We start from the raw sequence: 18,227 nt of genomic DNA on the forward strand, positions 1-18,227 counted from the left end.
ATCGGGATGCTGGGTGGGTTGCCTGGCGTGTTCACTTGAATATCTGAGCTTTTTCGATGTTGATGATGTTTCTTTGTGTTTATCTCTGTTCGAGAATTAAATATGTATCGCTTTTGATGTTGTGCTCGTTCCATAAATGTTTGTGGTGTTATGTTCAGTGTGGTATGTTAAGTGTGCTCGTGTGTATCACAGAGTATATTTTAGGCACTGATTATGTGCATTTGACGAACGTACTGTAGAAGATAATTATCCATTGCACGTTTGTGCTTGTCAGGCGACTTGTCTAGTGTACTCAACTACACTGGGATATGTAGTGCTGTGTTTGTGGGACAATATGGTGTTGGCGCTTTTAGAGTGTCCTGATGTAGTGGGGGTTTAGGATGTTGAGTTGATGGATCCGAGTGTTCTGGGATGGATGTTTTATAGCCGCATGTCAGCACCGGTATGATGACCACTGTGAGTTACAAGAAAGTAAATCTATTGACCGGAATAAACGCTGCCATATCTCAATCACCCGTTTGACAGCATTTAAACTTTGACAGACCTACTTTATCTTCTACTTGTAGTTTCACTATGCTGCCCATTAGCCTTCGTCTGTGCATCAAAACCATTTGTGGGAAAATGGATGCGCAGTGATTTGCTGCTGTATTGGGCTCACTTATAATCATGGCTTCGTGACTTTAAACTCTTATCTAAAGTCCGACACCAAATACCATCATGGAATTTTTCACTGGAGATCTGCTCACTTCTTTACATATGAAACTTCACTAATTTATTGTCTTCCATGAAAAATAAGTTAGTAAGGTTCCTGGAGACACGTCGTCAATAGCCTAAGATGGTGCGCACACCACCGCCAATCACACACTTTATAGTTTGTTTGTTTTTGTTTTTTGGCATTTTTTCGCTGTAGCTCTTGGTTAACAATTATTTCAATGTAATAGGACGCAGTAGTCTAAATACACGGGCACCATAGCCTGGCAATTACACTTTAGTAACATAATGAAGTAATTTCATTATTAAATTACTGTTCGATGTGAGGTTTAAAAGTATAAACACTGCTTGACATCAAAGGTTCGTCAGTTTACCCAATTAGATCTACTGTTTTTAGTAACAAAGTGCGTCTGGTTGTGGGGGAAGGGAATTCACTGGTTTGGCCCGGGACTTGTAAAGCCTGTCCACGAGGCCATGGTTGGTAAATTCTGACTACAGTGAGAATCCACTGCCCTGTGAATAGAAGGAGATATTTATTTTTGTTGCGTTTTGCCTAAATTCTTGCTTATTACGAATCTCAATAGACCAGAGAGCTTTGTTAGCCACTAGCAAGTTGTCTAAAATACGGCCGTCAAGATGTGTTTTCTTTTGGACAGCTTTGTAGTGCTGAATTCATTGTCACCGCTTTCCGCGAAAAAACTAATCTCGTATTTCCGGCTTCTACTCTAACACTAATCCCTTCAGTCAAAGTGAAAGTAAAAGCGGCTCTTCTCTTCTAGAAGTGTTCTGTTGCATCTGAACAGCTGTAGTTACAGATTAGGACGCTGAGGGCCGCTGTTCACCAATCAGAAATAGAAAATTACTAAAAGAAATCCAGACCACGTGTTATAGCACAGGCGGGTCAAAGAAACAAGGGAAGATCTCTGCAACCACAGTGCATAGCAGACTCTCACCTGCTGAAGTCCCCAACTGAGTGTTCTTTACAGACGAGCGCAGAGCAGTTACTGCTAATCCGACATGATGGGCATGCCCCACACCCAGAGACGCAGCTACTGGTGGGCTCAGTCACCGAGGCGCTGTAGCTCCGGTGCTCAGACAGCGAGGCGCTTTTACTCCGGGGCTCAGACACCGAAGCGCTGTAACTTCGGGGCTCAGACACCGAAGCGTTGTTACTCCCGGGCTCCTTTGCTGCTTCTTGTTACTCTGCTGACAGTCTGTGGAGCCTCTTCTGGACAGCTGCGTTATTCCATTCCCGAGGAAATGGGGAAAGGATCTTTTGTTGGGAATGTGGCTCTGGATCTGGGGATGGATACAAAGGAGTTATCAAATGGAGGAGCCCGGATTGTGTCCAGAGGTAGGAAACAGTATTTTAATCTCAATTTTAACAACGGGCATTTATACATTAATGAAAGGATCGACAGAGAAATTATCTGCGGGAGCAACAATCACTGTTTATTACATTTAGAGATTATTTCAGAGAACTTTATGAAGGTGTATGCAGTAGAAGTGGAGATTAAAGATATTAATGACAATTCTCCCACGTTTACTGATGACCATGTAATATTGCAGGTGCTTGAAAATACAGCACCTGGAACGCGTTTTACGCTGCCCGAGGCACACGATCCAGATGTGGGCGTGTACTCTCTACAGAACTATCAGCTCAGCAACAACAAACACTTCACGCTGGATATAAAAAACAGTGCGGATGGCACGAAGTACGCAGAGCTGGTCCTAGAGAAATTACTAGACCGAGAGGAACAGGAAGCTCACAGCTTGATCCTCACAGCCACCGATGGAGGGGATGCGGTCAGATCAGGCACGATGCAGATACAGGTCAATGTCCAGGATGTGAATGACAATGCACCAGTTTTCAATCAGTCAGTCTATAAGTTCAGTGTGCTGGAAAATGTGTCCAAAGGGACTGTTGTGGGCAGCGTCAGAGCTGTTGATAGTGACAAGGGATCAAACTCCGAAGTAACATATTCATTTACCAAAATGAAGGAAACTGTGGTTCAGAAATTCAGACTAGATTCTCAAACTGGAGAAATATTTTTGATTGAAAATCTTGATTTTGAAGACAATGAATTTTATGAATTTGAAATCCGTGGAAGTGATGGAAGTCTCTCTTCGCGATGCAAGGTCTTTATACAGGTCATTAACGTGAATGATAATAGCCCAGAAATCGTGTTGTCCTCTCTTGTCAATCAGGTACCAGAAAACAGCCCACCCGGAACTGTGATTGCGCGCCTAGAAGTATACGATCGGGATGCAGGAGAATACGGGAAGGTTACTTGCCTTGTGCCGCCTCACCTCCCTTTCCAGCTGCACAAATCAGTTGGAAGTTACTACAGTTTGGTAACTGATAGTGTCTTAGACAGGGAACAGGACTCACAATATAACATAACAATAACAGCCACAGATAGCGGGACTCCACCACTGTCTAAAACCAAAACCATAAACCTTCAGATCACAGATGAAAATGACAACCCACCAGTATTTCAGCAAATGTCATACAGCGCCTACATAATGGAAAATGTAGCTCCAGGAACTTCCATTTTTGCTGCCAGGGCGACAGATCTGGACTGGGACAAAAATGCAAAAGTTAGTTACTCCATTGTTGATGGACTTATACGAAATTCAGCATTGTCTTCTTACATATCTATTAATTCTGAATCTGGTGTCATTTATGCACTTCAGTCTTTTGACTTTGAAGAGATCAGAGAATTTCAGATTCAGGTGGAGGCACAAGATGGCGGCTCTCCATCTCTTACCAGTAATGTCACTGTGACATTCTTTATACAGGATCAGAATGACAACACCCCTGAAATATTATACCCATCACCCCCCACAGATGGGTCCTCTGGGGTGGAGATGGCTCCTCGCTCCTCTGAACCAGGTTATCTGATCACTAAGGTGGTGGCTGTCGATGCTGACTCCGGTCAGAACTCCTGGCTCTCCTACCAGCTGCTGAGGTCCACAGACCAGGGACTGTTTAGTATTGGTCTCCACACAGGAGAGATCCGGACAGCCCGCCCCATTATGGAAAAAGACGCCATAAAACAATTCCTGGTGGTTCTAGTGAAGGACAATGGACAGACTCCTCTCTCTTCTTCCGTTACAGTCACCATAGTGCTGGCAGACAGCATGCCGGAAATGCTTCATGATATAAGTATCCCGTCAGCTCCTGCGGACATGGAGTCAGACCTCACCCTCTATCTGGTGATCGCTGTTGCTGTTGTTTCCTTCTTGTTCCTTTTCTTGATCATCCTTCTTTTGGCCATCAGGCTTCACAACTGGAGGAAATCTCAGCTCTGTGAATCGTCATTGGTTGACTTTAATTCACTTCCTGTCTCTCAATTTGTGGGCATTGATGGAGTCCGGACTTTTCTACAGGCCTATTCTCATGATGTCTGTTTAACAGGTTCTGGGGAAAAGCAGATTAACTTCCCTGGTTCGGGCGACTCAAATACTCTTTCAGGAAGTCATAATAGTGAAGCTCGAGGAGCGCCACTCCTTATAGACGATTTTTTAAACATCAACAAAGATGACCAACCATTTATTCAAGTAAGTTAACTTGGTCTGCATTATGTTGTTTTATTTTTTCAAGTTAACTAAACAATGCGTGTTTTTTTCATTAGTTCTCAAGTGGCAGAAAAGGGAAGTTTTGTTTTCGTTATGCTTCACTCTTTATTAAAATATGCCCAAATGCCAGAAAACTAAATTAGTTAAACCATACATTGCCTTAATGCATGTTTCATCGTTTAGGATTTAAAGGGAGTGACTGATGTTTAAACATTCTGCACCATATCCTCTATGATACAGATTTCCAATCAGAGAGAAATTTGTAGCGAAGTCTTCTGAATATTCGAGTGGAAACATTACGGGAAAGGCCGCTGTATCCACAAGAGCCTCGGCGTTCAGTTCTTGCTCAGTTTATGTAGCACATTGATTTGGAAATGGTTTACACGCAGTGTTACTGTTGCAACAGATATTTGTATTGAAAGCTCAAAATTAGATCACTCTCATCGTTTGAATACAGCATCTGATTGGTGGGCTTCCTTGTGTTGCACCAGGAGAGTGGATTTATGAAAATCCACCGCTTGACATCTGGTAAGCCACAGGATTTGTTTTTCAATGCAGAGTCTCAGTCATTCGAGGGTCTAAAGGATTGGGTTGTTTGCTCTGTTTTTAAACTGTCATCTTTGGGGCTGATTTACTTTAGTTATGTTCAATGGTATGTGAGCACGTGCACATAAAAATGAATTGGGCTTCCACCGTATTAAGATATGTGTATTCTCCACGGCGACGGGAACGGGAAGCGTGTTGCATTCTTTTGTATATTGTTTGTATTGAATAATGGGTTGGTGCTATTGACGTGGTTCAGAGTTCCCCGTAGGGTGCCTGGAGTTTCCGGTTGAGCCACAGGGTGCCGCTGTTATCAAATTCTGCGTGGGGGACGGAGATCCACTGAAGGCTCCGGCAGTTTCAGTGAACAACCAGTTTGGAGTTAAGCAGAGACCCGACAGGAAGTGCCTTTCACAGCGATGTGCTTTTAGCCGCTGTTCCCGATTAGGAAGGAAGTGAAAAACTTGGGAAACGTCCCGCTTCATTTCGTTTGACCTCTGTGAGCCGCGTCCAGACAGATACAATATGTATTTGCAGAAGAAATGGAAAGTGGCTCTACCTTGGAACCCTTACCTATGAGATCTAGGCTTAAATATCAAGCTTCTGAGTGGAAGCAAACAAAGCGTCTTCTCCAATACTGAGTCACGATATTTTGCAGTGAGCCCCAAAACGGGGTTGCAGGATAGGCCGAGGGAAACATTTCTTGTTCCACCAACCCCGAGACAGTGGTACACTATCCACTGAACGGAGAGAGTCTGCTGTGGTGATTTTTCAAAGCATGCGACTGATTTATGAATTACTTAGCCCACGGCGCTGGGAGCTGGCATTGCGCACGTCAATGACCCTGATGATCTTGACATTGGCATCGGTGCCCTGCAGAACTTAAAACTAAATCTCAACCCACATTTTTCCCTCGACGAACGAGCGAGCAGTGATGGCTTTAAATATAAGGAATAAGTGCTGGAAACATCCTTTAGACTGTGAAAAAGAAATCCAGTCACATCGAATGCGTTGCACATTACCATCAATGTTCTTGACTCCAGTGACAATTTCCCAGTGTTCAGTCAGCAGAGCTGCAGAAGGAGCATTAGTGAAGGAGAGGAGACATGTTCTGTCATTGCACTTGAGCTCCAGGTTCTTTGAAAAAAAATTAAACCAGAAAAGCTTACATGTACATTTTAGCACTGCTCAGCTGATCTATATGTACAGCCCGAGAGGTGCATGTTTTTTGGCGCTTTTATTTTCTAGTGGCACGAGGCTGGGCCACAGTGACACATTCTGGCACAACCCGATTTACTGGTCTTTATTGCAGCACAGAAAGGGATCTTGCTGCATTGCGTGGCCTCTTCTAATTGTCTTCGGGCCAAATATTAGTGTCTGACCATCAATTGTTCATGTGCCTGGGTGCTGTTGCATCCTGATGTGGGTTTATTTTGATACCTCGTGTTCCTATAATTACACCTTCATAGAATATGCATTTTGGCCATAAACTTTTGTGAGGATCTCAACCCCCACGCCTCACAAAAACAAACTTTGCAAAACTTGAACTTCGAAAATTCTAAAAGATTTACCTTTTGGGATTGTCTCCCTAAATTAAAACTTTGAAACCTTTGTACATCTTTACTAATGTTGCAAAAGTTTTGAAAAAAGAGGTTAAAAATTCGCAGTGGGGAATCTTTGCAACTTAGCGCACTTATTTGTAGTTTGCTGGTGGTGAGTATGTAATTGCTATTCATATGGCTTTTTGTTGTGTATAGAATCCACCGGGATACTGGGTGGGTTGCCTGGCGTGTTCACTTGAATATCTGAGCTTTTTCGATGTTAATGATGTTTCTTTGAATTTGTCTCAGTTAGAGAATGAAATATATATCGCTTTTGATGCTATGTTCGTTCCATAAATGTTTGTGATGGAGTGTTCAATGTGGTATGTTTAGTGTGCTGGTGTGGATCACAGAGTATATTGTAGGCACTGATGATGGGCCTTTGATGAACGTACTGTAGAAGATAATTATCCATTTGACGTTTGTGTTTGTCAGGCGACCTCTCAAGTGTACTCAACTACACTGGGATATGTAGTGCTGTGTTTGTGGGACAATATGGTGTTGGCACTTTTAGAGTGTCCTGATGTAGTGGGGGGTTGGGATGTAGAGTTCATCATGGATTCGAGTGTTCTGGGATGGAATGTTTTAAACCTGTTTAGTGTTGTCAGAGAGCAGCATGTCAGCACCTGTATGATGACCACTGTGTGTTACAAGAAAGTAAATCTATTGACCGGAATAAACACTGCCATATCTCAATCACCCGTTTGACAGCATTTAAACTTTGACAGACCTACTTTATCTTCTACTTGAAGTTTCACTATGCTGCCCATTAGCCTTAGTCTGTGCATCAAAACCATTTGTGTGAAAGTGGATGCCCAGTGATGTGCTGCTGTATAGGGCTCACTTATAATCATGGCTTCGTGACTTTAAACTATTATCTAAAGTCCAACACCAGGTATAATCCTGGAATGTTTTACCAGAGACCTGCTCACTTGTTGGCATGTAAAACTTAACCAGCTTACTGCCCCTTCCACTAAAATCAAGTAACGTGGCCCCAAGATAAAATGTGCTGCCTTTGCAATTTTGCAGTATGTCAGACTATATATATATATATATATATATATATATATATATATATAAAATAAAATATAGCATTGATTCAAGTCATGACAACGTTATCACTACGCAGGCAAATTCAACAGTGTTATTTTATTTACCTATTTTCTGAACTGTACTAAAATGGTTCTGACAGTAACTTATTGATCTGGCCCAATCAAAAGTGTTTGCCCATCTCTCTGCACCAGGAACAGGGATTTCTAATCCTCGGATCCAGCGAGATTCATTGAAGCCGCGTTTTAGCTCCTTAACTCACTCTCCAATGAAGGTTAGTAAGGTTTCCTGGAGACACGTCTTTAAAAGCTTAAGATGGTGCGCACACCAACGCCAATCACACACTTCATAGTTTTTTCGTTTTTTTTTCCTTTTTTTTGATGCATTTTTTCAGTGTAGCTCTTGGTAAACAATTAATTTCAATGTAATAGGACCCATTACTCTAACTACACGGGCACCGCAGACTGGTCATTACACTTTAGTAACATAATGATGTAATTTCATTATTAGATTACTGTTCGATGTGAGGTCTAAAAGTATAAACACTGCTTAACATCAAAGGTTCGTCAATTTATCCAATTAGATCTGCTCTTTTTAGTAACAAAGTGGGTCTGGTTGTTGTGGAAGGGAATTTACTGGTTTGGCCCGGAACTTGTAAAGCCTGTCCGTGAGGCCATGGTTGGTAAATTCTGACTACAATGAGAATCCACTGCCCTGTGAATAGAAGGAGATATTTATTTTGTTGCGTGTTTGCCTAAATACTTGCTTATTACGAATCTCAATAGGCCAGAGAGCTTTGTTACCCACTAGCATGTTGTCTAAAATACAGCCGCCAATAAGTGTATTCCTTTGAACAGCTTTGAATCGCTGCGTTCATTGTTACCGCTTTCCGCGAAAAGACAAACCGTGTGATAGTTAAAGAGAGGCGCATAGCCTCGAATTTCAGCCTTCTACTCTGACACTAATCCCTTCAGTCAAAGTGAAAGTAAAAGCGGCTCTTCTCCACTAGAAGTGTTCTGTTGCATCTGAATAGCTGTAGTTACCGATTAGGACGCTGAGGGGCGCTGTTCACCAATCAGAAATAGAAAATGACTAAAAGATAACCGGACCACGTGTTATAACACAGGCGGGTCAAAGACAGAAGGGAATATCTCTGCAACCACAGTGCATAGCAGACTCTCACCTGGTGAAGTCCACAACTGAGTGTTCTTTAAAGACGAGCGCAGAGCAGTTACTGCTAATCCGACATGATGGGCATGCCCCACACACAGAGATGGAGCTACTCGTGGGCTCAGTCACCGAGGCGCTGTAGCTCCGGTGCTCAAACAACGAGGCGCTTTTACTACGGGGCTCAGTCACGGAGGCGCGGTAACTTCGGGGCTCAGACACCGAAGCGTTGTTACTCGTTGGCTCAGTCACCGAGGCGCTGTAACTCCGTGGCTCAGACATCGAGGCGCTGTTATTCCGAGGCTCAGACACCGAGACGCTGTTACTCCGGAGCTCCTCTGCTTCTTCTTGTTACTCTGCTGACAGTCTGTGGAGCCACTTCTGGGCAGCTGCGTTATTCCATTCCCGAGGAAATGAGGAAAGGATCTTTTGTTGGGAATGTGGCTTTGGATCTGGGAATGGATACAAAGAAGTTATCAGAAGTCGGAGCCCGGATTGTGTCCAGAGGTAGGAAGCAGTATTTTAATCTCAATTTAAACAACGGTCATTTATACATTAATGAAAGGATCGACAGAGAAATTATCTGCGGGAGCAACAATCACTGTTTATTGCATTTAGAGATGATTTCAGAGAACTTTATGAAGGTTTATGCAGTAGAAGTTGAGATTAAAGATGTTAATGACAATTCTCCCACGTTTACTGATGACCACGTAGCATTGCAGGTGCTTGAAAATACAGCACCTGGAACGCATTTCATGCTGCCCGAGGCACACGATCCAGATGTGGGCGTGTACTCTCTTCAGAACTATCAACTCAGTGACAATAAACACTTCACTCTGGATAGCAAAAGCAGCGCAGATGGCACGAAGTATGCAGAGCTGGTCCTAGAGAAATCACTAGACCGAGAGGAACAGGAAGCTCACAGCTTGATCCTCACAGCCACGGATGGAGGGGATCCGGTCAGATCAGGCACCCTGCAGATACAGATTAATGTGCAGGATTTCAATGACAATGTGCCAGTTTTCAATCAGTCAGTCTATAAATTCAGTGTGTGGGAAAATGCGCCCAAGGGAACTGTTGTGGGCAGCGTCACAGCCGTTGATAGTGACAAGGGATCAAACTCCGAAGTAACATATTCATTTAGCAAAATGAAGGAAACTATTGTACAGAAATTCAGACTAGATTCTCAGACTGGAGAAATATCTTTGATTGAAAATGTTGATTTTGAAGAGACAGAATTTTATGAATTTGAAGTCCGCGGAAGTGATGGAAGTCTCTATTCGCGATGCAAGGTCTTTATACAGGTCATTAACGTGAATGATAATAGCCCAGAAATCGTGTTGTCCTCTCTTGTCAATCAGGTACCAGAAAACAGCCCACCCGGAACTGTGATCGCGCGTCTAGAAGTATACGATCGGGATGCAGGAGAATACGGGAAGGTTACTTGCCTTGTGCCGCCTCACCTCCCTTTCCAGCTGCATAAATCAGTTGGAAGTTACTACAGTTTGGTAACGGATAGTGTCTTAGACAGGGAACAGGATTCACAATATAACATAACAATAACAGCCACAGATAGCGGAACTCCACCACTGTCTAAAAACAAAACCATAAACCTTCAGATCACAGATGAAAATGACAACCCACCAGTATTTCAGCAAATGTCATACAGCGCCTACATAATGGAAAATGTAGCTCCAGGAACTTCCATTTTTGCAGCCAGGGCAACAGATCTAGACTGGGACAAAAATGCCAAAGTTAGTTACTCCATTGTTGATGGACTTAGAGGAAATTCAGCATTGTCTTCTTACATATCTATTAATTCTGAATCTGGTGTCATTTATGCACTTCAGTCTTTTGACTTTGAAGAGTTCAGAGAATTTCAGATTCAGGTGAAGGCACAAGATGGCGGCTCTCCATCTCTTATGAGTAATGTTACTGTGACATTCTTTATACAGGATCAGAATGACAACACTCCTGAAATATTATACCCATCACCCCCCACAGATGGCTCCTCTGGCGTGGAAATTGCAGCTCGCTCATCTGAACCAGGTTATCTGATCACTAAGGTGGTGGCTGTCGATGCTGACTCCGGTCAGAATTCCTGGCTCTCCTACCAGCTGCTGAGGTCCACAGACCAGGGACTGTTTAGTGTTGGTCTTCACACTGGAGAAATCAGGACAACCCGCCCCATTATGGAAAAAGACTCCATAAAACAATTCCTGGTGGTGTCAGTGAAGGACAATGGACAGACTCCTCTCTCTTCTTCAGTTACAGTCACCATAGTGCTGGCAGACAGCATGCCGGAAATGCTTCATGATATAAGTGACCCTTCAGCTCCTGCGGACATGGAGTCAGACCTCACACTGTATCTAGTGATCGCTGTTGCTGTTGTTTCCTTCTTGTTCCTTTTCCTAATCATTCTTCTTTTGGCCATCAGGCTTCACAACTGGAGGAAATGTCAGCTCAGTGAGTCATCCATGGTTGACTTAAATTCACTTCCTGTCTCCCAATTTGTGGGTGTTGATGGAGTCCGGGCTTTTCTACAGGCCTATTCTCATGATGTCTGTGTAGCAGATTCTGGGAAAAAACAGATTAACTTCCCTAGTTCAGGTGACTCAAATACTCTTTCAAGAAGTTATAATAGTGAAGCTCGAGGAGCGCCACTCCTTATAGACGATTTTTTAAACATCGACAAAGATGACCAACCATTTATTCAAGTAAGTTAACTTATTTTGCATTATGTTCTTTTATTTTTTTCACGTTAACTAAACAATGTTTGTTTTTTACATCAGTTCTAAAATGGTAGAAAAGGGAAGCTTAAAATATGCCCAAGTGTAAGAAAACGAAATTAGTTAAACTATACATTGCCTCAATGCATGTTTCATCGTTTATGATTTGAAAGGTGTGACTGGTGTTGAGACATTCTGTACCACGTCCTCTATGATAGAAATACCAAACAGGGAGGGACATTTTAAGAAAAGTCTTCAGAATATTCCAGTATAAATATTACGGGGAACAGGTGCTATATCCGTAAGAGCCTCGCCATTCATTTCTTGCTCAGTTTCTATAGCATATTGATTTGAAAATCGTTTACACCAGATATATGTATATTGAAAGCTCAAAACTAGATCACTCTCATCGTTTGAATATAGCTTCTGAATAGTGGGGCTTCCTTTTGTTGCACCAGGAGAGTGGATTTATGAAAATCCGCCCGCCAGACATCTGGTAAGCCACAGGATTTTCTTTTTCAATGCAGAGTCACAGTCCCTCGGTCTAAAGCACCGAGTTGTTTGCTCTGTTTCTAAACTGTCATCTTTGGGGCTAATTTACTTTATTTCTGCTGAATGGCATGTGAGCAGGTGCACATAAAAAATGACTTGTGCTTCCACCATATTAGAATGTGTACACTCTCTGTCTATTGTTTGTATTGAATAAAGGTTTGGAGGCCGTTGACGTGGTTCACAGCCCCTGCAGGTTGCCTGGAGTTTCCGGTTGAGCCACAGGGTGCCGCTGTTATCAAATTCTGCGTGAGGGACGGAGATCCACTGAAGGCTCCGGCAGTTTCAGTGAACAACCAGTTTGGAGTTAAGCAGAGACCCGACAGGAAGTGCGCGTTCACAGCGATGTGCTTTTAGCCGCTGTTCCCGATCAGGGAGAAAGTGAAAAACTTGGGAAACATCCCGCCTCATTTCGTTTGACCTCTGTGGGCCGCGTCCAGACAGATACAACATGCAATTGCAGAAGAAATGGAAAGTGGCTCTACCTTGGAACCCTTACATCAGATCTAGGCTTAAATATCAAGCTTTTGACTGGAAGGAAACTAAGCGTCTTCCCTAACCCGAGACACGATATTTTGCATTAATTCCCGAAACGGGCATCCTGCTCGTGAGTGACAGAGAAGACTTGCGGGGAATCACCCTGCTGTTCCATGAGCCTCGAGGCATTGGTGGAAATTACACCGGGGGTTTTCCACGCCAGAGAGTTTATTGTGGAGATCTACCACAAACGCCTGAGCTTTAAAAGCATGTGACTGATATAGAAATTGTTGAACGCACGTTGCCGAAAGCTGGTGTACACAGTGCCCGGGATGATCTTGGCATGGTGCCCTGTAGAGGTCCAAACTGAACCCAAACCGATATTTTGTCTTCGAAGAAATTGCCAGCAGTGATGTCTTTAAGTTACATAGCTCAGTGAGTCATCCTTTAAACTGTGAAAAAGAAAGTTACCGTCACTTGCTTCTCACTGCTGCTCGTGTAAGAAAGCCAGTCACATCGAATACTCTGGGCATTAATATTAGTGCTCTTGACGTCAATGACAGTTTTCCAGTGTCCAGTCAGGAGGGCCGCAGAAGCAGCATTAGTGAAGGAGCAGACATGTTCTGCCATTGCATTTGAGCTCCAGTTTCTCCGAAGACTTTTGAACCAGAAAAGCAGTACTTAAACATTTTTCAACACTGCTCAGCAGTCCTGTATTTACAGTGTGAGAGGTGCAATGTCCTGTGATTTCTTTTTTGCGCTATTATTTTCCTGTGGGACTAGGCTAGACCCCAGTGAGACCTTCCAGCATAGATCGACTTATTCATCTTTCACACAACACAGCAAGGGAACTCTGCAAAACTTGAACTTTGAGGCAAGATTCTAGAAATTATTTAAAATCGACTTTATTAAGACTGCGCCTCTAAAATATAACCATTACTACTAATGTTGCAAAGGTGTTGTTTTTTTAGAAAATGAGCTTAACGTTTGCAGATGGGAATCTTTGCAACTTTGCACACTTATTTGTAGTTTATTGGTGGTGATGATGTCTTTGTGGCTTCTGCCGTAGGAGAGTATTTAATTGCTATCTATATGGCTTTTTGTTCTGTGTTGGATGCATCGGGATGGGTTGCCTGGTGTTCACTTAAATATGTGAGCTTTTTAGATGTTGATGTCTCTTCGTATTTGTTTCTGTTTGAGTTTTTTTTTTTTTTTTTTTGCTTTTGATGCTGTGCTGGTTCCATAAAGGTTTGTGATGATGTGTTTAATGTGGTATGTTTTGTGTGCTCGTGTGGATCACAGAGTATATTGCAGGCACTGATGATGTGAAGTTGATGTTGGTACTGCAGAAGATTTGACGTTTGTGTTTGTCAAGCGACCTGTCAATTGGACAGCATTTAAACTTTGACAGCCCTACTTTATCTTCTACTTAGCGTTTCACCATGTTGCTCATTAATTAGCCTTCGTCTATGCATCAAAACCATTAGTGTGAAAATGGATGTGCTGATGTATTGGGCTCACTTATAATCATGGGTTCGTGACCTTAAGCTGTTATCTAAAGTCCAACACCACGAAAAACAAGTAACATACCCTTAAGATAAACTTTGCTGCCTTTGCAATATGTCAGAATATATATATATATATATATATATTGTTTTTTTTATTTTTTTATTCTAGCAATGATATAAGTCCTGACAACGCTATCACTAGGCAGGCAAATCCAATAGTGTTATTTTATTTACCTACATTCTGAACATTACTAAAATGGTTCTGCCAGTAATTTATTGATCAGGCCCAATCAAAAGTGTTGGCTCATCTCTCTGCGCAAGGAATTTCTAAACCTCAGTTCTGGCGAGATCCATTGAAGCCACGTTTTACCTCTTTATTTTAATAACTCGCTCTCCAAGGAAGGTTACTCAGGTTTCTGGAAGGGTCTTTAATCGGCTTAAATGGTCTGCACATCAATCACACACTTTATATGTTTTTTTTGTTTTTTTTTTTTTAACCTTTTTTTCCCGCTGTTGCCCTTGTCAAACAATTATTTTACTGCAATAAGAGGCTGTAGTCTAGAAACACAGGTAGCACAGATTGATCACTACAGGTTAGTAGGATAGTGATGCAATTTCATTACTAGATTACTGATCAATGTGAGGTCTAAAAGTATAAACACTGTTGAACATCAAAGGTTCGGCAACTTATCTTCCTGTGACTTAGTCACAGCCACATTAGAGCTGCTGTCCTAAGTAAATATGTGCATCTGGTTGTGGTGGAAGGGAATTCACTGTTTTGGCCCCGAACTAGTAAGTCCTTTCCATGAAGCCATGGTTGGTAAATTCTGAGTATAAGGAAAGATCTCTGTCCTGAGAATAGAATTAGATTTTTTACGTTTTAGCCTAAATGCTTACTAATTCTGAGCTTCAATAGGCCAGAGACCTTTGTTAGCCACTAGCATGTTGTCTAAAATACGGCCGTCAATAAGTGTATTCTTTTGGACAGCTTTGCATCGCTGCGCTCATTGTCACCTCTGTCCGTGACAAGACTAACCATGTGATAGTTAATGAGAGGCGCAGCGTCTCGTATTTCCGGTTTATACTCTGACACTAATCCCTTCAGTCAAAGTGAAAGTAAAAGCGGCTCTTCTCTACTAGAAGTGTTCTTTTGCATCGGAACAGCTGTAGTTACTAATTAGAACGCTGAGGGGCGCTGTTCACCAATCAGAAATAGAAAATTACTAAAAGATAACCAGACCACGTGTTATAGCACAGGCGGGTCAAAGACAGAAGGGAAGATCTCTGCAACCACAGTGCATATCAGACTCTCACCCGCTGAAGTCCCCAACTGAGTGTTCTTTACAGACGAGCACAGAGCTGTTACTGCTAATCCGACATGATGGCCATGCCCCACACGCAGAGATGCAGCTACTCGTGGGCTCAGTCACCGAGGCGCTGTAGCTCCGGGGCTCAGGCACAAAAGCGTTGTTACTCCGGGGCTCAGACATCGAGGCGCTGTTACTCCGGGACTCCCCTGCTGCTTCTTGTTACTCTTCTGACAGCCTGTGGAGCCGCTTCTGGGCAGCTGCGTTATTCCATTCCCGAGGAAATGAGGAAAGGCTCGTTTGTTGGGAATGTGGCTCTGGATCTGGGGATGGATACAAAGGAGTTATCAGAAGGAGGAGCCCGGATTGTGTCCAGAGGTAGGAAGCAGTATTTTGCTCTGAATCCCAACAACGGGCATTTATACATTAATGAAAGGATTGATAGAGAAAATATATGTGCACATATCGGTCTCTGCCTATTAAACATAGAAATTATTTCAAAGAACATTTTGAAAGTGTATGCAGTCGAAGTAGAGATTCAAGACATCAATGACAATTACCCCGCGTTTACTGATGATCACGTAACGTTGCAGGTGCTTGAAATTATTGCACCGGGAACTCGATTTGTGCTCCCTGAGGCGAATGATGTGGATGTGGGGATAAATACTCTTCAGAGCTATCACCTCAGTGACAATATACACTTCACTCTGAATGTGAATAATAGACCCGATGGCACAAAGTACGCAGAGCTGATATTAGAAACGGCGCTAGACCGAGAGGAACAGGAAGTTCACAGCTTGATCCTCACAGCCACAGACGGAGGGGACCCGGTCAGATCAGGCTCCCTGCAGGTACAGGTAAATGTGCAGGATGTAAATGATAATGCGCCAGTTTTCAGTCAGTCTGTCTATACCTTCAGTGTGTTGGAAAATGTGCCCAGTGGAACTGTTCTGGGCAGCGTCACAGCCGTTGATAAAGACCAGGGATCAAACTCAGAAGTAAAATATTCTTTTAACAAAGTAAACGAAAATATCATGAAAAAATTCAGCCTGGATTCTAAAACGGGAGAAGTATATTTGGTTGACAATCTGGATTTTGAAGAGTCTGAATTTTATGAATTTGAAGTACGGGGAAGTGATGGAAGTCATTACTCACTCTGCAGAGTTTTGGTGGAAGTAATTAACATAAATGATAATATCCCAGAGATTTTGATATCATCTCTGACAGAGCATGTATCAGAAAACAGCCCACCTGGTACAGTCATTGCTCTGCTGGAGGTATATGACAGGGATTCAGGAGAGCATGGGAAGGTTGTTTGTTTTCTCTCTCCGCACCTCCCATTGCAGTTGCATAAATCAATTGGAAGTTTTTACAGCATGGTAACTGATAGTAATTTGGACAGGGAACATGTTTCACAGTATAACATAACAATAACAGCCACCGACAATGGAACTCCCCCATTGTCTAAAACCAAAACCATCAACCTTTGGATTACAGATGAAAATGACAACCCACCAGTATTTCAGCAGATGTCATACAGCGCATATATAATGGAAAATATAGCACAAGGCACTTCCCTTTTTACAGCAAAGGCAACTGATTTCGATTTGGAGAAGAATGCCAAGATTAGTTACTCTATCATGGATGGACACATTATTGGTGTACCTCTGTCTTCTTACGTTTCCATTAATTCTGAATCTGGTGTTATCTATGCACTTCATTCTTTCGACTTTGAAGAGTTGAAAGAATTTGAAATTCAAGTGCAGGCTCAAGATGGCGGATCACCATCTCTTATGAGTAACGTCACTGTGACAGTCTACATACAGGATCAGAATGACAACTCTCCCGAAATATTATACCCATCGCCCCCCACAGATGGCTCCTCTGGGGTGGAGATGGCTCCTCGCTCCTCTGAACCAGGTTATCTCATCACTAAAGTGGTTGCTGTGGATGCTGACTCTGGTCAAAATGCTTGGCTCTCCTACCAGCTGCTGAGGTCCACAGACCAGGGACTGTTTACTGTAGGTCTTCACACCGGAGAGATCCGGACAGCCCGTCCTATAAAGGAACGAGATGTAATTAAACAGTTCCTGGTGGTGGTAGTGAAGGACAACGGTCAGACTCCTCTCTCTTCTTCAGTTACAGTCACCATAGTGTTATCAGACAGTCTGCCGGAAATGCTTCATGATATAAGTGACCCTTCATCTCTCGCAGACACTGAGTCAGACCTCACCCTGTATCTAGTGATCGCTGTTGCTGTTGTTTCCTTCTTGTTCCTTTTTCTGATCCTCCTTGTTCTGTCCATCAAGCTTCACCACTGGAGAGAATCTCAGCTCTGTGGCTCATCTGGGAGTGCCTTCGGTTCACTTCGTGCCCCTCAGTTCGTGGGCGTTGACGGTGTCAGAGCTTTTCTTCAAACATATTCTCACGATGTCTGTTTGACTACAGATTCAGGGAATAGCCATTGTCAGTTCAACAATTCAAGCCCCGCAAATACCCTGTCAGAACTCCACAATGTTGAAAAACAAGAACCTCTCCTCATTGAAGATTTTGTTAACATTGATAAAGAAGAAAATGTATGTGTTCAGGTACATTTATTTTATTTAATAATATGTTTACTTTTTTATTTTTTCGAATGCATGATACAGCAAATCTTCTTGTAATATGTTGGTTGTCATTATCGGGCAAGGGCAGTTCTCTTGTCACTCTTTACACAGATACGCCACAAGAGTGTGCCCAAATCGCAGAATATAAGATTATTTAAACTTTAATATTCGTCGGAAATAGTAGCCTAAATGAGATTTGGGATAAATGGTATGTGTACAGGCTAATAAGCTTGCTCTAGTTCCCATTGACGAGGATCAGAGAAAGGGAATTGTAATGAAGCCGTTTTAATATTCCAGCGTAGGCAATACAGGCATGGTTCCCGATATCCGCAGGGTTTTCTGCCTCCGATTCCTGGTTTTTCTAGATAACACATTCATTTACAATTTTTTTCAATAC

At 42.7% G+C, this 18,227-nt stretch overlaps 1 protein-coding gene across 31 annotated transcripts in view; it reads left to right on the top strand.

Moving 5' to 3' along the window:
* Positions 1–18,227, top strand: part of LOC138245662 (protocadherin gamma-C3-like) — an 830,748-nt gene that overhangs the window by 574,977 nt on the left and 237,544 nt on the right. The window contains exon 1 of one of the 31 annotated variants that reach the window (XM_069199432.1): positions 1,632–4,275. The exons of 26 other annotated variants lie outside the window; for them this stretch is intronic. In XM_069199432.1, the coding sequence (XP_069055533.1) occupies positions 1,729–4,275 (2,547 nt within the window). In that variant the 5' untranslated portion in view covers positions 1,632–1,728. Of the gene's footprint in view, positions 1–1,631; positions 4,276–8,656; positions 11,372–15,187; positions 17,813–18,227 lie in introns of those variants that run through there. 4 more of the 31 variants (XM_069199423.1, XM_069199439.1, XM_069199466.1 and 1 more) reach the window with 4 other exon arrangements.

Source organism: Pleurodeles waltl, chromosome 7 (genome assembly GCF_031143425.1).
Source record: "Pleurodeles waltl isolate 20211129_DDA chromosome 7, aPleWal1.hap1.20221129, whole genome shotgun sequence".
In the NCBI taxonomy this organism is placed as follows: Eukaryota; Metazoa; Chordata; class Amphibia; order Caudata; family Salamandridae; genus Pleurodeles; species Pleurodeles waltl.